A 19,295-nucleotide genomic window follows, 5' to 3' on the forward strand; every position below is an offset into this window, starting at 1 on the left:
ACCAGTGTTGCAAACTGAGTGCAGGCACTGACATCGGATTACACGCACTCTGGGGGTTTCAGTGGAAAGTGTTGCAAAAATAAAGAATCATGGTATTTTGTTGTAATGTTTCATCTAAAAGTTATTACAATATGCGCGTGAATGGGGCCGTGATACATGCTGTGTGTGTGTGTGTGTATAGTACATCAGTAGAGACTCAGATGGATTCAGGCCTTTTGGAAACTTTCATATGGCAAAGAATAGCTGTTTACGTCTTTTCAGTTTCAGCTTTAATAACTTTCTGTAGTGCTGCAAGCAAACATAATGAAAATACACGACATTTTCAAGAGAGAGGGTTAAGTCATTTTTAAGTGGGCCAGCATTCAGTGGTGTTTTTGTGGTCAGACAAGTAGGAATGCACATGCTTCAACAGTAACACAAAGCAGAAGCCTTCTGTTCACACTATGAGGCACAATTAGCCTTGAGTGGGAAGAGTAGTGGAGTAGTAGTAGAGTAGAAAAGGGTATTTAGAGGTCAAGAGAGTTGATAAGCCCTGGGCCTAATCTTACACCGCTAAAACAGACATAGCAGGTACAGCAGAAGCAGCGGGATGTTTACAAATTGCAGACAGGTCAAACACTTATTGAATTCAAAAAGTTGTCCTGTGTTACTGATTAAGCTGATGGACTTTTGTCGGGAAAGCACGCATAAAGCTAACTGTGGAAAATTAAATTTAGCGGCTACTGAAAAATGATGTGGAAACAGGAACAAAGACATGCACAGGAAGGGAACATCAACGGTGACATCCTGTTTGGCTCCTCATCCTCATCAAGCGTTGATCTAGTTTTTCTGTAAATTCTTCATCTCGATGTTCTGTTTGAGGCCATTATCATTATACTCTTCCTGTTTACCCGCCCCAGTCCTTGCGCTTTTGCTCCAGACTCACTGATTGTGGTTGCTGTTGGAGTGATAATCCGATTAGTCTGGGTGTTTGATGGATCATGAGTTATAGTGGACTTTATGCTAGAGCAGTCAGCGAACACCAGTGACTTACTAATACTGGTGCTGTGGCCACGGCAAGCAAGAATCTTGCTGATGGCCAAAATCTTTGCTGAAAAAAAAAATAAACAGGTTTTCAGTGAGCATGTCAGACAATTATATCGGTTGTACTGCCATTAGCTTTTCCTTTAAACTGCACTGAACTGAACATTTGCTTGATTCTGAAGCTGCTACTGTGGTGAGAACGCTTAACCAGTGCAAAATGTGGTTGCTTCTAAGATAAATGTATCATGTACTATATAAGAAGACCATCATAGACGAGTCTTTAGCTGAATCAATCTTGCCTATGCAGCTACCAAATCAAACCATCTGACTGTACATATTTGATGCACCTTTAGGATGTCAAATGTGGTAGTAAGTAAATGAAAGTATCAGTTTCTCAATGCAGCGATAATCTACCGCACAATAATCCCAGACTGGCCAGGTGCTGTTGTAATGAGCTATACACGAACATAACTGCATACAGTAAACAATATAACTGAATCATTTTTTTTTTTTTTTTTTCATTTTCAGGTGTCTTCATCTTGTGTTCCTGCAACAAACTATGAGCTGGTAAGTCTCTTTCATCATTCTTGTTCTTGTAATTGCTGGCACTCTGCACACTGGATATCATAGGTTCTTACCGGTGTAGAATAAATACAAATGCCGTTGGAGAGTAGAGTAAATATATGCTATGGATTGGAAATTAACAGCTGCCATCCTTTAAATTCACAAGTCTACCCGCTACTAATGCAGATAAAGAACCAACATTTGACAGTCGTTAGATATGAAAGGTAAATATCAGGTTATATAAAAGCTGATTGCGTGGATCCAGTATATAATGAGGTTGTTTGCCCTTTCAAATAACCTTGAATATTCTAGGAAGTATCCTGGTATCCTTGCAATGATTTTGTGAGTGCAATAAAAACCATTTGCTTGCTTTGTTGCCTTATTTGGTACTGGTGTTAGAGGCTGCGTAAGACTTGGATTTGATTTGCTCACTCTCTCTCTCTCCGTTGTGTGTTTAAATGGGTCTGGGTACTTGGCAAACCAAAACAAACATCTAGTGCCCTTGCTCTACTCACACAGAAAATACTCCTTGAATCTGTTTTTCTTTCATAAAAGCTACAGGAATCAAGCGAGAACATGTTATTATGCTCCACAGATGCTTTTTAAATGCTTTCTACATGAAGACATCTGTTTAAGATATATAGCACAATGGGCCAAACTCTCTGGGCCATGTTATAGGTGTACTCCTGACCTGAGTTCTTTGATTCAGAAATGTAAGCCCCAAGACACAAAGTACAAGGAATTTTTAACTTAAATCCTGCACTACTGCTTGGCCTCCATATGGCATAAACATATCCTTCACTCCTTCTACCTGTAGTTTATACTGCAGCCTCATTGCAGATGAGTCTAAGTGGCTGCAGGTGGGAAAATAAACCTCGAGTTGTTTTTCATTTTTCATTTGAACTGGCTTTTTCCAAATGTGTGATGTAAAATGATCGTCTAAAATGTTTTTTTTTTTTTTTTTTTTTTACACAATCTCATTCTTTTGCAGTTGTTCAGTATACAAGAATAGAAGTTTATAGATTTAATGAAGTGTTAATGAAGTGGTCTGGTTTGGTTCAGAACAGCCAGTTGTTCAGTAAGTCAGTCCAAACCCTAAATACCTCATCTGTGATAGTACCTACTGTGTATCCCTCTATCCTTCCTAGCCCATGATCAGTAGTAATAGAAGGAAGCAGAAACTCAGATCATCTTCCTCCTGCGTGTCTCCTCTCTCCTTGGCTTGCAAAGAGGAATTGCCCCAGAGGCCCTTCTGGCTGCATTAAAGCTGCTGATTGCTCTCATAAACGCTGATGAGCTAAGATGTAAAACACTCCCTGATGTAGCTTTTACCACCAAGGAGAAAGAAGCAAAAAAAAAAAAAAAAAAAAAAAAAACTAAAATAATAAAAAAATAAACCAAAAGAGGCTGCAAAAAGCCCTCTCAGTGTCTCTGAAAACAATAATCGCTTTCAAGGCCAAAGATGGCCATGTTTTCAGTAGCGGGAAACTAGGGCCAGATGGACGATGTGGCCATGGAAAGAACAGGAAGGAAAAAAAACAGGAGGCCTGGGAAGTAGATATGGGCTGAACACCTGCCATGATGTGTTGCTGTTTTGTACCTGAGGGGTTACGCAGAGCCAGGGTGTTGCATGATACGCTGTGCATGCGCTCAGCTGTCAGTGCAGGCTTGGCCTTGTGGAGGAATCGAGGAATGCTGAGCACAGGAATCTCGGAAAGCCTCGCTGCATTCAGCTCATTGGAAAGTTTGTATTAAATCGATTAGAAAAGCATTTAAAAGTTTCTGCTTGATTGTATGTGTTTGCATGGGGCTTTTCCATGTTTCCTCCATGTGTACGAGGTGGTGTGTGTGTGTGTGTGTGCGTGTCTGTGTCTCTGTCAGCTTACAGGTGTGCAGGCACAGTAGCCGCCTTCTATGACATGATGATAAATTGCGTGTGTTTGTGTGTGCATGAGAGAGAGCACGCGAAGGAAAGTGTGCATGTCTGCGTTTCCCGTTGTAGCGTTGTGGCCTGAGGTGTGTATCGGCTCTGCTCGCGCCCCTTGTTTGGTGAATTCCTTTGCTCACAGAGAAGAGAGGGGCCAACATGATTTACTGCCCTGCTCAGGTGCAGACTGATTGCAACACTGACCATAAATTAACTTAGTGGGAGAGTAAATTCCGGAAAAACTGTTTCTTTTCTAAATCCAGGCATTCCACTGGGAGGCTAAGGGGTATACTGCCTCAACTATACGTTTGTCAGCAGATGATGATGCCATGTAATGAATGAAATGGAACTCATATATTTATATGTAACTGTTTGTCAGCCCAATTTCTACACAGAATTTACAAGTAAAGTATTTTTCAATTGCTATTAATGGTTTGGGCATTATTGCTTGTATTGGTTTGTTTTTGCCTCAATTCCCCATCAAGAGACATTTTGCCTCTTGCCAGGCCATCATTGTACATGCAGATATATACATATGTTCTTAATTGATTTGCACTGTTGCGTGAAGTTTAAAGGTGCACTCTGTAAAGCTGCCGTGAAGTGAGGACCCTTGAGACGCAACTGCCAAAAAAAAAAAAAAAAAAGGAATAAGCGCAAAATTTGATGGTTGAATTCTACATGGTCCTCACGTGACATGACCCTCATAATTTTGCATAGTGGCCTTTTAAACAAATTTAAGAATCCATTGGAAAACATAGATTAAGGCAGTGGTTTTCAGAGTGGCATCCGGGGACCCGCAGGAGTTGTGAGAAAGTTATAGAAAATGCCTTGCAAAAAGAATAGATTAATTAAGCTATGATATTTGACATTTTCTAGAATTAGAACAAGGAAATGTATGAAAACATATCCATTTTGATTCCATTTGTGATACTAGTTTAGTCATATAGCTTGGCTGTACCAACTTTTGTTTTCTGCAAATCTAACAATAAAGATTTCTCAGCAGGGATTCCTTATCCTCCTAAACCTGAGTCCATGGACTGTTGCGTGCATGTATTTCGGGGGTCCTTGACATAAAAAAGTTTCCAAACCCCTGGATTTAGGTATTTGAGTGGAGCCATAGTGTAAATATCCAACTGAAATAAAGTCAGAAAGCTCAAACTTGGTGTACTCATAAAATGGGTGGCCTCTAAGTCCTGCTTTATGCTTTACAAATCAGGATTTGCTGCTCATGTTACATCCAAATATAGTAAACCACCAGTTACTAAGTAAAGAGCCTCAACCCTGAATTTGGAAGGAAGCAGCCCAGTGTAGGAGGATGGTTCCAATTGGCAGTCCATCTATTGTAAGTGGTGATGTGTGATCGGGAGGTCCCATGCAGCAGCGATAATGACAGAAGTCACTGCTCCCCACCAGACTCCCACACTGGGACGTGCGCGGCGTGCTGTGGCGCACGCTGAGAGCATTCCTCAGACCTGCCCTCATGTTGAGCCAGCGCTGGCAGGAACAGCGCTTTTATTTTCGACAAACAGAGGGCTTGGATGGGGGAACAGAGGGAGACGGAGCGTTGTTGGGGATTTTGGTATGGCACACTGCATATCTAAACACATGCGCCATCCCAAAACACGTACACATGCACACACACAAAGAATGCATGCGCTCAGAAGCCAAGATATATACACACGTACACTCACAACACCATAAACCACAAACACCTACGTCAACCAGCTTCTTTTTTTATGACTCTTGTCTAGTGGGGGAACAGGGCCAGCACATTGCTGAGTAATGACTGTAACTGCAGGGCAAAGATAGTCTAGATGTGGTCCAATTAGCCCAGTGTTTAGACCCTCACATATTTTGCTGATTTGCCCTATTAGGCTCTGTATACAAGCATCAACCAGGCATCCTGTAACAATATATGATCCCACTTCCCCTGGCACGTGTGTACAAACTAGTGAGGACGTAAAGCGGACCGTGTTCAATGTCAAACTGTGAGCCAGGCCTCTTTTGTCTGCATAAATATTGTCTACATAAGCATTACCAAGTGCATGCATGTTATATAAGAGTGCTCTGTGAAGGATTGTGGCTCTCATGTTCGTTTTTCTTCAATAGTATCCACTTAAGCTTACGTGGGGAAAGATGGAATGTACCAGTGAAGTCCTGCTCCTAAGTCAAAGTCATTATCCCTGAACATCAGGCGCACATAGGCTCAGTGGTCCCACACGGTGCGATCATACCTACAGTTTGTTTCCTTTGGTATGAGCCACAGTGGAAAAAGTTGACTTTTTTGGATTTTTGCATTATTGTGTTTATATGATTGTTCAGACCAAGTCTCTAAACAAAAACCAGAAGCTTGTTTATTGGATGAAGTTTTGGTAAACCTTTGGTAAATGTCAAGGTTTACAGTCCCTGTAACTTCAGCAAAGTATGATGGACCATGAGTTACCTTTTCTAGCATGAGAATGAGAATCACTCAAGGCTGCAATTTGCCCTGGCTTCATTTTGTTTTTTTATGATCAGTTTTCCAAACATGAGGAACTGCTGCTATTAGATGCCAGCGTCTCGTTATACTCATAACAAATTGTGTTTGGGTGTTTTTTTCCCTGTAGTTTCCTGCTTATAGTTGGTTTCTGATTACATTTTTGTGTCACTCAGTTCAAACAGCATTCTTGTCATCCATCCCCCAAGACAAACTGAACCAAACGCATCAGAATTCAAATAAAATCACTCCAAATGTGCAGTCAGAAGACCCAGCCGTGGGTCACAGAGGACAGTCAGATTCATTATCTGCATTCACATTTTACACGTCTATAGACAGTTATATCCAGAATGACATAGAACAAGTGCAGCAGTTCACACCACAAATATTACCAGCAGTCAGCATGCAAATCTGAGGGGAGAAACAAGTAGTTAGAAAAAGAGACACTGTGGCACATCACTTTTTGTTTTCATAGACCTTTGCATTCAGCGCATTAAAACAGTGTGTTACAGAAGTCAATAAACTGATTTATTCATATTTGATCAGTATTCTCCTGATGCAAACTGGGAGTCCTGTAAAGATCAAGGAGTCTTGGTTAAAGATATATAGTCACATATTCATTTATCATCAACCGGGAAGCTGCAGCGTACAGTGCAGAACATAAGAGTCAGACAGATCTTTCATTCATGGAATATTCAGTCTCAAGATTCCAAAGCGGGGGAAAAAAAACTGATAAAGTGCAGTAATGAAGTGTTGTAGGGTAGATAAGACTCACACTATTCCTTTTCTCATTTTTTCCCCCAGATCATTTTCATGATGGATCTGGATTTCCTCCAATTACCCTATTTGGACATATTGCAGGGAGAGTTACAATATTGAGAGTGTAGGAGAGAGGTTGTTTATAGGTGTGTGTGTGTGTGTGTGTGTGTGTGTGTGTGTGTGTGAGAGAGAGAGAGAGAGAGAGAGAGAGAGTCACTTAAAGTCACAGTAAGTGATTTTTGTAAGTGCTGCACATTATGTGTCTGTTCCTCTGTCTGTTGTTTTTGTTTGATTTGTTTCTCTGTTTTGTAAAGCGTCCTTGGGTGTTTTGAAAGGCGCTATATAAATCTAAATTATTATTATTTATTATTATTTATGTGACTTAATATGCATGTGTGACAGAGAAATCCAGCGCCCCCCCCCACCCTTCCCAAAAAGAAAAAAAAAAAAATACAATTTGTCTGATCCCTCCTCTGTCACATGTTGGACTCGGCCTTTGGTTACATAACGGAAAGAGCGGAAGGGTCCATTTCAATCCGAGGGTGGGTGGGTGGGGTGAGAAACTGAGAGAAGTCAAAGGTGGTTTAGGGCCATGGGCGGCTGAGGGGTTTTTCTCACAGCGAGGCCCATCAACTCTCCTCGGCCCGGGTCCCAAAGGATCCCTGGCATTTTAGAAGCCCCCCACCCAAGGGAGCAAGCACGCATACGCACATTTTCGAATCTTAACCCTATCCCTAACCCTAGATTCAGAGTTCCCCCCACCGCCCCTTTCAGCAGTGTGTTTACATTTCTGGGACATGGCTCTGTGAAAGCTGCAGACGAGGGCCATGGAGCATGAGAGAGGAACAGCTGTGTGTGTGTGTGTGTGTGTGTGTTAGAGAGAAAGAGAAGGAGAGAGAGATACTGACCCCCCTTGCTTGAATGATGTATTCTGGAAGAGTAGTGAACCAACACCCTTGGCAGGTTATGGCCGATACCGTTCCAACTGTCCTGCAGTTTTCAAGCTTCACGTGTTCAACATTGCAGTGGCACCTTTTAAATCAAGCATCTGAATTGGCTCTGAGGTGGCTTTAGCCTCCGTGAAACAGGATTGCCTTTTTAGGCAGCCACTAGAGTGGAAAAAAAAACATTTGCTGAGCCTCTGGCCAAACAGCTGTCCGTTTGCTTTCTGAGCAAATAAACTGTTTGTGTTTTCAGCCATTATCTGAAAGTAGCAAAACCCAGGTCAGGTCTGTCCTGTCACCGAAGGAATAAGCAACATTTACTCTAAACTCTCTATTAGCCTCTCATACTGACAAAATCCTTTTAACTGTACCCAACAGCTACAGATTATGAATCTTTAAGAGATTAATTCTCTGAATTGATAACTCAGCTTTCAAGTTCATTAACCTCTTACTCCTGCCGTGAGAATGGCATGCAGTTTGTGTTTACTCCCACTAGAAGGCACTATTGCACATGTAAGGTGTAAGCTTGTTTTGGGAGTCCTGTGTTTCATCTGTCAGTCTGTGCTGTTCACACCACATCTGGGTCAAGCAGCATTTGCAAATACATTGTAGTGATTACTCTTACATGCACAGAGGAGGAGATTGGTGAGGCCCACAGAAACAATCCACAGTATCAGAAGAAAATGTTGTAAATTACAGTTATTTTTTTTTATGACAAATTACCTGATATTGAATTGTCCTCAGAAACATGTTGCTCCATGAAACAAGATTAAGATACATTTGCAAATGCAATCGGATCAAAGTCTGCTTCACACAGTACAATAAAGGGCACCTCAGAACAACCCATTTTTCCCAGTCACATGACATCACTGTGCAGGACTTCTTCTTCTCTCCCTCAAAGTGCATGCATGGCGTCAGGAATGTTCACTGGGGCATAAATCAGGCACCAGCGGCATGCCATGAAAAAACACTTAAAAAAATGTATACTTTTTTTTCCCTTCTAGTTTTCTGACACATTTCTTACTGCAAATTAAGCCCCCTGAAAATGATTTAGTGCCACAGAGCTCGCGATTGCACGTTCAGCCGCGCTTTTCATCTTTTACGTTTTCATTCCCGCCGGAATGGCAAGGAATGCTAAATCAACTCTAGTCAAAGCAAAATGAAAGTTCATGCATCATTCCAGCAGCTCTGTTGAAACATAATCACATTGAGGCATGTCTAAGACAACTAAGCCCTCAGCATGGGATATTGTCCAAAATGCACTGTGTAAATAGAGGAATGGGACCTTTGTGTAGCCATTTTGGGGAACCTGTGCCAGTGCACATGGTATGTGTTTTTTAACTTTCCAAAGAAAGCAAATGCCTTGAGAATGTGAGGGGCCGTCAAGGGAGAACGAGGGAGAGGGAGGAGGTATGGAGGAGAGGAACGGATGAGTGGCACCCGGCACACACCCTTCGTCTGACTCACCCACATGATAGACACACACTCGCACACATATACAGTGTGTACATACATATACAAATACACATTACAAAAACAGCAGCAGAACTTCCCATTTGAGGTTAGTTAAAGTATATTCAGTCTGCCATGGAGTAGCACCCTTGATACACCCACACACACACACACACACACACACACACATTATCTGGTGGCTAATGCTCCCTCAGCTGTGTGACCGAGCATAAACATTCAAGCATTCCAAGACCCAAAATCAATGCTGTCTGTTTCCTTTCAGATAGTCATATATACACACACACTCTCACTCTCTCCTTCACTCACATGCACACACACACACACACACACACACACACATGCACGCACATATAAAACTCTGATTTTAACTTGTCCTTACTCTGCTGTCTGTGCAGAAATGGGCTGTGTCTTAAGCTCTAAAGATGCTTGGCCATATATTTAGCTCTGGGTCGTTTCCCCAGGCTCTGTTTTGGCTATGTTTGTGCTCGCTGCTCAACGGGAAACTCCCAGCATGTTCTCTACCTCTCTTTTCCTAAAGGAGTGGGCTATAATTTGGTGGATCACTCAAAGGAGCCACTGTGCTCATGTGAAAGAAAGCACACAGGATGGCACTGCAGTGGAGATACAGAGGTGAGATGGGCTGAGGGTGAAAGCCAAGCTCCGGTGCACTTGTTGAAGACTAATCTCTACAAACAGATCATTATTGTTATTTTTATTATAATTATTATTATCATCATCATCCTTCTTATTATCATTATTCGTCGTCATCTTAGTTAAAGTAGCAGTTGTAAGCAGTAGTAGTGTTTTCTATGTAGAATCTGTAGGTGATGGACAAGATTTTGTCACTGGAAGCGTTCTGGTTTCCATTTCCATTTTTGTTGTAGTCCAAGTAGTCGCTGCTTGTAGTCCATGTGGTTTTATGAAGGTAAACAGTCCATGTGTGGAGCGAAAAAGGTGAAATGCATTGGCCGAACTGTTGTCTGGACCTAAAAACACAGTGTAGCAATGTTAAATTGAGGTTTTATTGTCATCAGATGATAGCTGATGGGTTTGGAGATTGGTTGAAGACAGACACGTGGCTGTGTTAGTGGACGTCTCACTTCATGAGACAAATATGCAGACAAACTAAAGTAGCAGAGTTGAAGAGGACTCTTCCTCACCTGTGTGGCTAAAATTATTTAACGTTGACTGTGAGTGACTTCAGTCCGTAGTGTGATAGTCTGTTGTGTGAAAGGGACCACTGATATACATAAGAAGATGCAGCTATTGTTGCTTGTTCCAGCTTTGCAGGCTTATAGTGTGGTGACAACAGCACACATTCTGGCAGTGTCACGCTACCTGCTGCTATACAACACAATATTCCTACAAGACAAATTTAAGAATAATCAGTGGACTAGATGGTTGCCTATCAGCGCTGAATTTGGTTTGTGTAGCTTCGTTTGGACATGATACTGTTTTTTTTACCTCATAGCGTGCTAGGAAGTGATGATAAAAGTTGTTGACCTAAATCATTTGTGATGACACCATTAAAGAGCATGCTCAGTCACACAGATTAAAATGAACTAGTTCGAGTTCATAGATCACAATTTTGAATTTTGAACTAAGTTCATAGTCCTAAAAATTAAAAGGTTCGTTCATTTATTCTGTGTTTTTTAATGATCTGATCTGAGCTATACTTTTTGAGTAGGACCTCCTCCTACCATCCATCTCCAGCGCCCAATCACTGCCCCTGCCCACTTCCCAAACTAAATGAATTACTGTACACTACTATGGAATCCGAGCCAGAGATTACTCTTAAAACCCAAGAAAACCCAGTGTTGGTAGGCTATATGTTTTGCCACTTAGACAATGTTTGATATAGCAGATACAGGCAGTGACACACAACTTAAGTCCATTTGTGTAATCCACCACCCTCCATAGGACAAAATAACCTGAGCAGGTCAGTGGACATGTCATCCTCCTCTCCTCTGTGGTGGTAAACCTGCCAATCACTTTGTCTTTGTAAATGTTGACATGTACCACTCAACACACAGCAAAGTGAAGCTGGATAGTTTGGCCCCATCCATGCATAAATGCAAATGGCTCTTAATGAGCCTCAGACGGCTGAAGCTTTGTTGGGCACTAACACTGCTGATGGGAACAGTTTTGTGAAATCTATGGAGAATGGTCAGATGTGGGTATGTTTGATCCACACCATTGGCAGCGAGGAATGGTAGGACAACATTGGTGTTAAGATCTATGGCTAAGTCAGGTTGTTTGCCTTGGCCTCGGGTACTGTAAAACAGTATGTGAGCAGTGTATCACAAGAGGGTGGCATGGCTATGAATGATGGTCTACTGGCCAATTTTGAACCACGCATCTATTCAGTTGAGTCTATAAAACATACAGGCCCAGATTAAATGTACATATAATGGCTAAATTTGAAAACACCCAAGGCAAACTCCTTAGTAACTCATTAATTTGTACGTTCCTCAGCATTATATTTGTTTTTGTTTTGAATGTGTGTTGGGTCAGTTTGCTACCACAGTGTCTTCCTGCTCCATCAAGATTTGAGCTTTCCTGGCTCCTTGGTGAGGACGGCACTCGTTAGTTTTGTGATTGGGCAGACTTATCATGACAGGAAGGCATGGTGTTTGCTAGTGTTGTCACGATACCAAAATTTTGTCTTTGATTCTGATACCAGCTGAGGTGCTGCCATTTCCCATCAAATAGCCAGAGATAGTTTCTTTGAAGAGGGGTAACAGAAACAGCAAATATTTCCTGTAGGAAATATTTTTCTGATACAGAACTTCCCTTGTTCTTGCATACTTGTATAAATGTTAGCAAATCTGATTTGAACCTGTTTTGACTGTAAATTATCGCTCTTGTTCGGAGGATGTGAGATGATAATATATTGTGACTATAGACTGTAGCCTAAAAAAACTTGAACACCAATAAACATACACAGGCACACACACACACACACACACACACACACACCAAACCACACAAACACCAGCCATCTGGCTGCTGAAGCTAAGGAATTGTACAACACTGAAGGGCACACGTGACAGTAAGGCAGTGTGAGAATGTGTGTGTGTGTTTGTTTTTGTGTATACACAGAATAGGCCCTTTTTGTGTGAAAATGCCCATGGCTGCAGACTTTGGCCTCACAGCAAATCCACATTCTGCTTTTAGAGCCTCAGGCACCGCAGTCTGCCGTTTCCGTTTCCTTCATTCCTAAAGACAAATCTCCCTTCTCTTCTACCACACTCCCACGTCTAATGTACAGCAACACACACACACACACACACACACACACACACAGAGAGAGAGAGAGAGACATGCACACGGACACACACACACATCGAGACACAGGCATGTATATAAGCATGCACCAAAAAAATAATTAGTCCTGTACAGAAGGGATGAGCAGTATCTTTAGCTATAAATCATAAAGCATTAAGTTCCTGCACGGTGACATAAGATGACAAATGAAAACATTTGTCAAAGTTGGTTTCCCAGTGTGTCACTAGACATAATGTAGATATAATTTCAAACCAACTCTAAGTTGGTATGCCATTGTTCAGGTTGTTGTTTGGGGAGGGTTGGAACCATGCTCAAGTCTCTCTCTCCCTCTTGCCCTGGTTCGTGGTTTAGTCTGGGCGTTTGGAGGCTGGATCCTGGGGCCAGTGCAGCCAGACTATAATTTCCCCACTGGATGTACTGTTTATATTCTACTGGAGTTTTCTACCGAACCAGAGCTTCCTGGGTGTTACAGCCCAGCTGTCTGTGTGGGACTCTCATAGTGGTGACTGCCAAGGAGCAGGTCGGCTTAACCATAGATTTCCAGTATGAAGACTTGTGTTCCAAACTGAGATATTCACCAATTTAACAGCATGACCTTTCTGTTCCTCTTTTAACCCTCCAACCCCCAATCACTCACTCACTGTGTCTCTCTGCCTCCCTCTGTATTCCTTTCCTCTCCCTCTCCCTTCTTTATCCTCTGTTTGTCTCTGACACCCCCCAACCCTCTGCTGGCTCTGTCCCCTCTCCACCACTCTTTTCCTCTCCTTTTCCCTGTCCAACTCTTTCCGACTACTCTTCATAGCTCTATATGGCGTTGAAAAAGAAAGGGCCACGGATGGTCTCTCTGGCCTTGGCTAATGGAAGAAGACTTGTCTCATTGTGTAAATATTTGCACAGAGGGATTATAGATAGTCCCACGCATTCAGGGTGGACGCCCCCTCCACCCCACCACCCCCTTTGCTGCAAGCCACATTAGGGCACAGAGCTTTTGGGGGAATCATAAACCAAATCTAACCTAACCTAGCCTCACGCACCCTAACGTCACGCAGCATAAGGGGACAGAGAGATAATCGCACGCATTCGGGTGGACCCCAACATGACATAACATAACATAACATAACATTGCATAATATAGCATACTATAACAATACAACGTAACATCGTAATATAGCGTCATAAGGCATAACACAACATAATGTAACATAACATACCATGATGTAACCATACTTCTACCTGCTTTACATTTGATAATAGAAATGTAATATAGTGACAATGGAAACAAGGCCCTCAAACATCCAAATGATTTCAAGGATGTGCTTCAGTGTGTTGTTATATAATTGTATGGTGTGAAATGGTAATTCATTCATCTTGTGCATTTACCCCCATGAGGTAAGAAGTGTTGGAGATATCGATCTCACCTTTTGTCTTTCTCTTTCTCTTTCTTTTGTTTTTCCTGGACAGGCACCCAGCAATGACCTCCCTCTCAAACATGTAGACACCACGGTGAGTTCCAGTTGTGTGTGTGTGTGTGTGTGTGTGTGTGCATGTGTTCTGTTTCTGCCTGTTGCTTTCACTCACCTCTGCTTCCCAGGTCCAATAATCTGTTTTGCTCATGTAACAGAATGGAAAAGTCCATTAATCTGCCTTTATAATGCTGGCAGACAGAACTAGTTGGCTTGATGTAGAGAAGATTCATTATACAAGGATACAGTAGTCTTATCTAGCATGACTGACTGTTGCATTACTTATATAACAAATAAACCAGCTGCAACTATGACATCTTCATTGACAAAATGCTTGTATACTTGTCTATGAGCTTCCACAGGAAATACAAACTTATCTGTTGTACTGTTTTCAGTTTGGTAAAGGCCTTTTAAAGTATGCCACATTGGGCAGAATACTCATCACATTTACTGCCCAGTTCATGCGGTTTTCACAAATACCACAGATAGGACGTTCTCATCGTGTTAAAGTGCCGACCTAAATAGTTGGAGCAGTTGAGCCTTCCAGCTAAAACAACTCAAACAGGGATTTCTGTACTGGGATGCAGGCCAAGCAGCTACACCGAGGGTGATCCTGCTCCCATTAGGCCCATTTCCTTGACTGGCTCTAAAAGCACATCAGACACTGAAGGCATGTTGCTGTGTGATTAACTGGTGATTTGTGACCAGAACCTGTGGATTATCAGTGCAATGTCATGTGATACCCAATGATTCCTGGAGGAGAAGTCCTTTATTGGCTTCCTCCACGTCTACCTCCAGGCCAGAGGTCAGAGGTCAGAGGTCAGGGTCAGACACAGACCAGCAGCATGGAGCTGGCAGGCGTTCAGTGTCTTGCTAATGGACACCTTCGGCTTGTACCCGCTCAAGCATTTGATGTCTTGTGCAGGAGGTTTCCAAGTTCAATGTCATCCCAAATAAAACAACAGTGAGTTGATATATAAAACCTTTATGGCAGGGAAATCATATATTATAACAGCTTTGTGAAGCAGCTATGGATGTCGCCTCAACTCTCACTTTGGCTATTTATTCAGGTTTTCAGCACAGATGTAGACTCTTACATTGAAATCTATTCAATGACTATCACCATACTCACTATGGCTCCCTGGCACCACAGTGTTTTTACTGTAACTTTTGTTAGTCAACATTTACAGTTCAGTTTGATTATTATTTACTGCAAATAGGCAAACTTTGGGGGTCAGGCTTCATACAGTTGGGTAGTGCTGAAACAATTTGTCGATTAATTAATGATTTGACTAATTAATTGGCAAAATTATTCAAATGCAGTTTTAATAATTAAGTAATCATTTTACTGCAGCTTCACTAAGATTACTAAAATGCTAAGATTTGTATGCTTTTCTCTGCTCATATCATTACTGACTGAAACTTTTGCCAGGAAACCATTTAACTGCATAGACTAAATGATAAATGATAAAATCAATATTTTTAGATTAAACATAATCATTAGCTACAGCCTTGTAGTTGTATAAGGTATTCTCACCTATGAACATTTCAGGCCACTACAATACACACATCTGTACCTGCTCATATGTACACACACACACACACACACACACACACACACACACACACACACACACACACACACACACACACACACACACACACACTAGTAATCCAAATCAAACTTCAGTCCATGTTTGCCTTTACATGCTTTGTGCATTTGTTGGTTGCTCTGTTTACATTTGCATTCATGTACGTTCATGTCTGTTCATGTAATCCATTAGCCAACCTCAGAGCCACTCAGGCGAGGAGTATAGAGCAGGCTACTTGTCTGTGACACAACTTCCTGTGATTTGTATTTAGTCTGGGAAAGGAAGGATCACGTTACAGATTTAGTGTTACCACCCAAAGCCAAGTTACTGCCCAGTTTTTTCCACAAGGACAAAAATAAACAAAATCACCCGTGTGTTTGTGTGTGTGTGTGTGTGTTTGTGTGTGTGTGTGTGTGTGTGTGTGTGTGTGTGTGTGTGTGTGTGTGTGTGCTTTTGTAGGTATTTCCTTTGTTATTCTTCAGTTCTGATCAGAAATGACTTTTTATTGAAAAAGCACAGAAGTTTGTGCTGTTGAGCTTGATATTGAGCTTGTTGTTGTTGTTCATTTTTACATGTGCAAGTGTGTGTGTGTGTTTCCTCATGATACTATTAGCCATGCATGAGCTTCATATCAGACATAGTCTGTTGCACTGCTCATGAATTTTCCATCTGAGGGCATAATTTGCCCTGCACCTCAACTAGGGGGCCAAGCCTCAACCACACCATCATTAGAAGTGTGTGTGTGTGTGTGTGTGTGAGTGTGTGTGTGTTTGTGTGTGTGGATGTGGATGTGAGTGAGCGAATGAGTAAGTGAATGACTTTGTGATTGTATGGGATTGAGTGTGCGAGTGTTTCATGTGTGATCATGTGTCTGTATATGCATGTGTGAGAATGTATCCTGCGCGTACGTGAGTGGGTGTGTTTGTGTGTGGGTGTGTGCACGTACATACGCGGGTGTGCAGCTGCTGCGCCTGGTCATGGGCATTAGATGTGTGGTTACACTGACGTCTTTGAGACATTTGACCATGCCTCATCGCCTCTGAGCATCAAAAAGATTTGTCTTATGACTACAAGAGCCACACTCTCCTCACTGGATCAGTTTCTAGTTTGGATTTTGTTCTGTTGCTTTGCTTTGTTGACTCCTCTTGCGGTGTCTTATGTGTTGAATTAGCAAGCAAGTTACAGAGAAAGCAATGTCACATCAGAAGGTTGGATGGTGAATTTGTCATAAATTGATGATGGATGTTGCGGTAGGAACTTACCTTAACAAGCTCAGACATTTTGATGAGCAAGAAATATCTAGAATTAGGTTGGCAAATGAAATCACTCACTCTTTCTTGGCTATTTGCTCACCCTGCTTGTATTTTCATGCATTTCATGACAGATAGCAAATAATATAACAAGAGAAAAAGGAAAGTGAAGTTCAGAATACTTCAGTGTGATTCAAAGGCATGGTAGTTTGGGAATTTAAATGTGCAAAAGGCGCAGCTTGCGTAATGTCTAAATGTAATTTCACAGTTGCACACAATGACACTTTTTACAAAAATGCTCTGGACCAGGCATGGGTTAAGAGAAGTTGTGGTGAAAAGATACAGTCAGCTGATTGTGTGTGTGTGTGTTTGTGTGTGTGTGTGTGTGTGTGTGTAGAGTGTGCATGAGCGATGTAGAGTCTCAACATAGATGTGAGAGAGAGGGAGGGAGAAGTTGAATATGAGGGGGGGTGAGAGATAATGAGATAGGGGGAAGAGTGGGAGGGGTGGACAAGCGATACAGAGACGGAGAGGAAGAGAGGGAAAACATAGCAGACAGAGGGACGGGGAGTCATCTGCGCTCCAGAAGAGTCTTTTCTGAGTTGGACTCTGAGCATGTGGTGGCCCATTGGAGGCAGCTGCCCAAAATAGAGCCCTTTTTTTTCTCTTCTGCTTCCCCTTCTCCTCCTCCACTGTCAGAGAAAAGGGAGAGGTTTCACGGAGGAAACCTCACTGCTTGGGAGAAAGGAGTGAGAGTTGGAGAGTAAGAGACAGGGAGAGAGAGAGAGGGAGCTCTCCAGAGATGAACCGAGGAGGGTCTTTGAGAAGACGGCTCTCCTCTCTGAGGGGGGCATGGCGATGGAGCACGGGCTACCTTTTCAGGAAGGTAGGATGCAAGCAAAGGGAGAATGGATGGATGCATGGTTTGATGGATGTATCTACAGATGGAGAGACGGATAGGTGGAGGTTAAAGTGGAAAGTAGTCGACGTGGGTTCCATAACTTCTGCTTCTCCCGTCCTTGCTCCTTCCACACCTGCTTTTTTTCTTATTTGTCCTGAGATGTTTCTTGTCTCTCTCCCTTGCAGACTTTTACCAGCCCCCCATGTCTCTTGTTCCCTCTCTCCCTCTGTTTGGCCCTCCCTCCTTCCCTCCTTCCCTCCTTCCCTCTCTTTTTCTCTGATGCTTAATTTGTAAGGCCTGCTCGTAAAGTCAACCTCCCCAGATGGTTTTCATCAGGAAACGGGTCTGCAGGACCCCCCACTCCAGTTCCCAACTCCTCATCACCCCCCTACCTCTCCCGCCTCCCCCCTCGCTAGTTCTCGAAGGAGAGAGGAGTTTGAGGGTGTGCATCATGTGGTTTTTGGGAATATACGGGATGATTTAAGATAACGCCGCTGTTGGTCCTCTCGGAAGCTGCTACATTGGGAAAATATGATGTAAACGCAAGATATACACATGTCCCTAATTGTTGGTTGCTGCATAATGGCATCTTGCTTGCAGTGCTTTTCGAATACTTCACAAATCTTATGAGTGTGACAAATAATGAAGTGGCTTATGCTCATAATTCATAACCCACAAAGAGTCCTGTATGATGCATTCCCTAAACTTGCACAGCTGAATCCCTTGTACATCAGTGGGCATGATGAGAATAGATGCCTTTTAATTGTTTTAGCGGGTGAAATCCTCAGACTAACTTCAGTAAAAGCCTTCAGTAAAAGTTATTTACCCAGATGGTTGCATTTTGACTCAAATATTGTTGCTCATAAAATGCCCTTTACACCACTGTAGACTAATTAGAGGCAAAATCTGCGATTTGACTCCCATCGTACCAGCAGGATGCCAACCTCATATCCTCAGAAATCTAAACCAGGTCTTAAGCATCTCTGATTAAGATGTCATGTTTCATTGTTTGTGTGTTGGTTAACTTGGTGGCACCATGTCGCGCGTGTTGAGCTGAATACTGCTAATCTTGAGCGTTACGCAGACGCGTTAAGAAATAGCAGGACGTTTTGATTAGCTGGTAGTCGCCCATTTTAGAGGAGCTGAAAACACTTGTGGAGCTTTTTGTGACTTTAATGCACAATTAGTGCAGCACCACTCAACACAAGTACTCTACATCTTTTCACGCTCTGTATCTGGCTCTATCCCTCTCTCTCTCTCTCTCTCTCTCTCTCTCTCTCTCTCAGGCTGGCTCTCTCTCATTCATCTCTGTCCTCCTCTGGCGACTCTCTCCACTTTATAGCCCGTCGCAACATGCTGAAACGTTTAGGCCAAGACACAGACAGGAAAGAAAAGGGGGGGATTTGCTTTGTGTCGCCTCAGTCGAGCCACAGACTCAGTGTAAAGTTGTAAGATGGAGGAACGACATGGGAAACGTATATAGACTTTGTCAAAATAAATTGGCTTTTCTGGGCCATAAGAATAAGAGACAACAAACATGATGTGGATTGTGTATGCGTTTTTGTCGGTGTATCTATGCACATGCATGTGCGTGTATTCATGGTGCACACATGCATGGCTACAGGCAAATGTGCA

General features: G+C 42.4%; 1 protein-coding gene across 7 annotated transcripts in view; it reads left to right on the forward strand.

Moving 5' to 3' along the window:
- Positions 1-19,295, forward strand: part of tns1b (tensin 1b) — a 167,291-nt gene that overhangs the window by 81,303 nt on the left and 66,693 nt on the right. For all 7 annotated transcript variants that reach the window (XM_030080373.1, XM_030080371.1, XM_030080368.1 and 4 more), the window contains 2 exons: positions 1,552-1,590; positions 13,916-13,957. In XM_030080373.1, the coding sequence (XP_029936233.1) occupies positions 1,552-1,590; positions 13,916-13,957 (81 nt within the window). The remainder of the gene's footprint in view (positions 1-1,551; positions 1,591-13,915; positions 13,958-19,295) is intronic.

The sequence above is a fragment of the Myripristis murdjan genome, chromosome 21 (assembly GCF_902150065.1).
Source record: "Myripristis murdjan chromosome 21, fMyrMur1.1, whole genome shotgun sequence".
In the NCBI taxonomy this organism is placed as follows: Eukaryota; Metazoa; Chordata; class Actinopteri; order Holocentriformes; family Holocentridae; genus Myripristis; species Myripristis murdjan.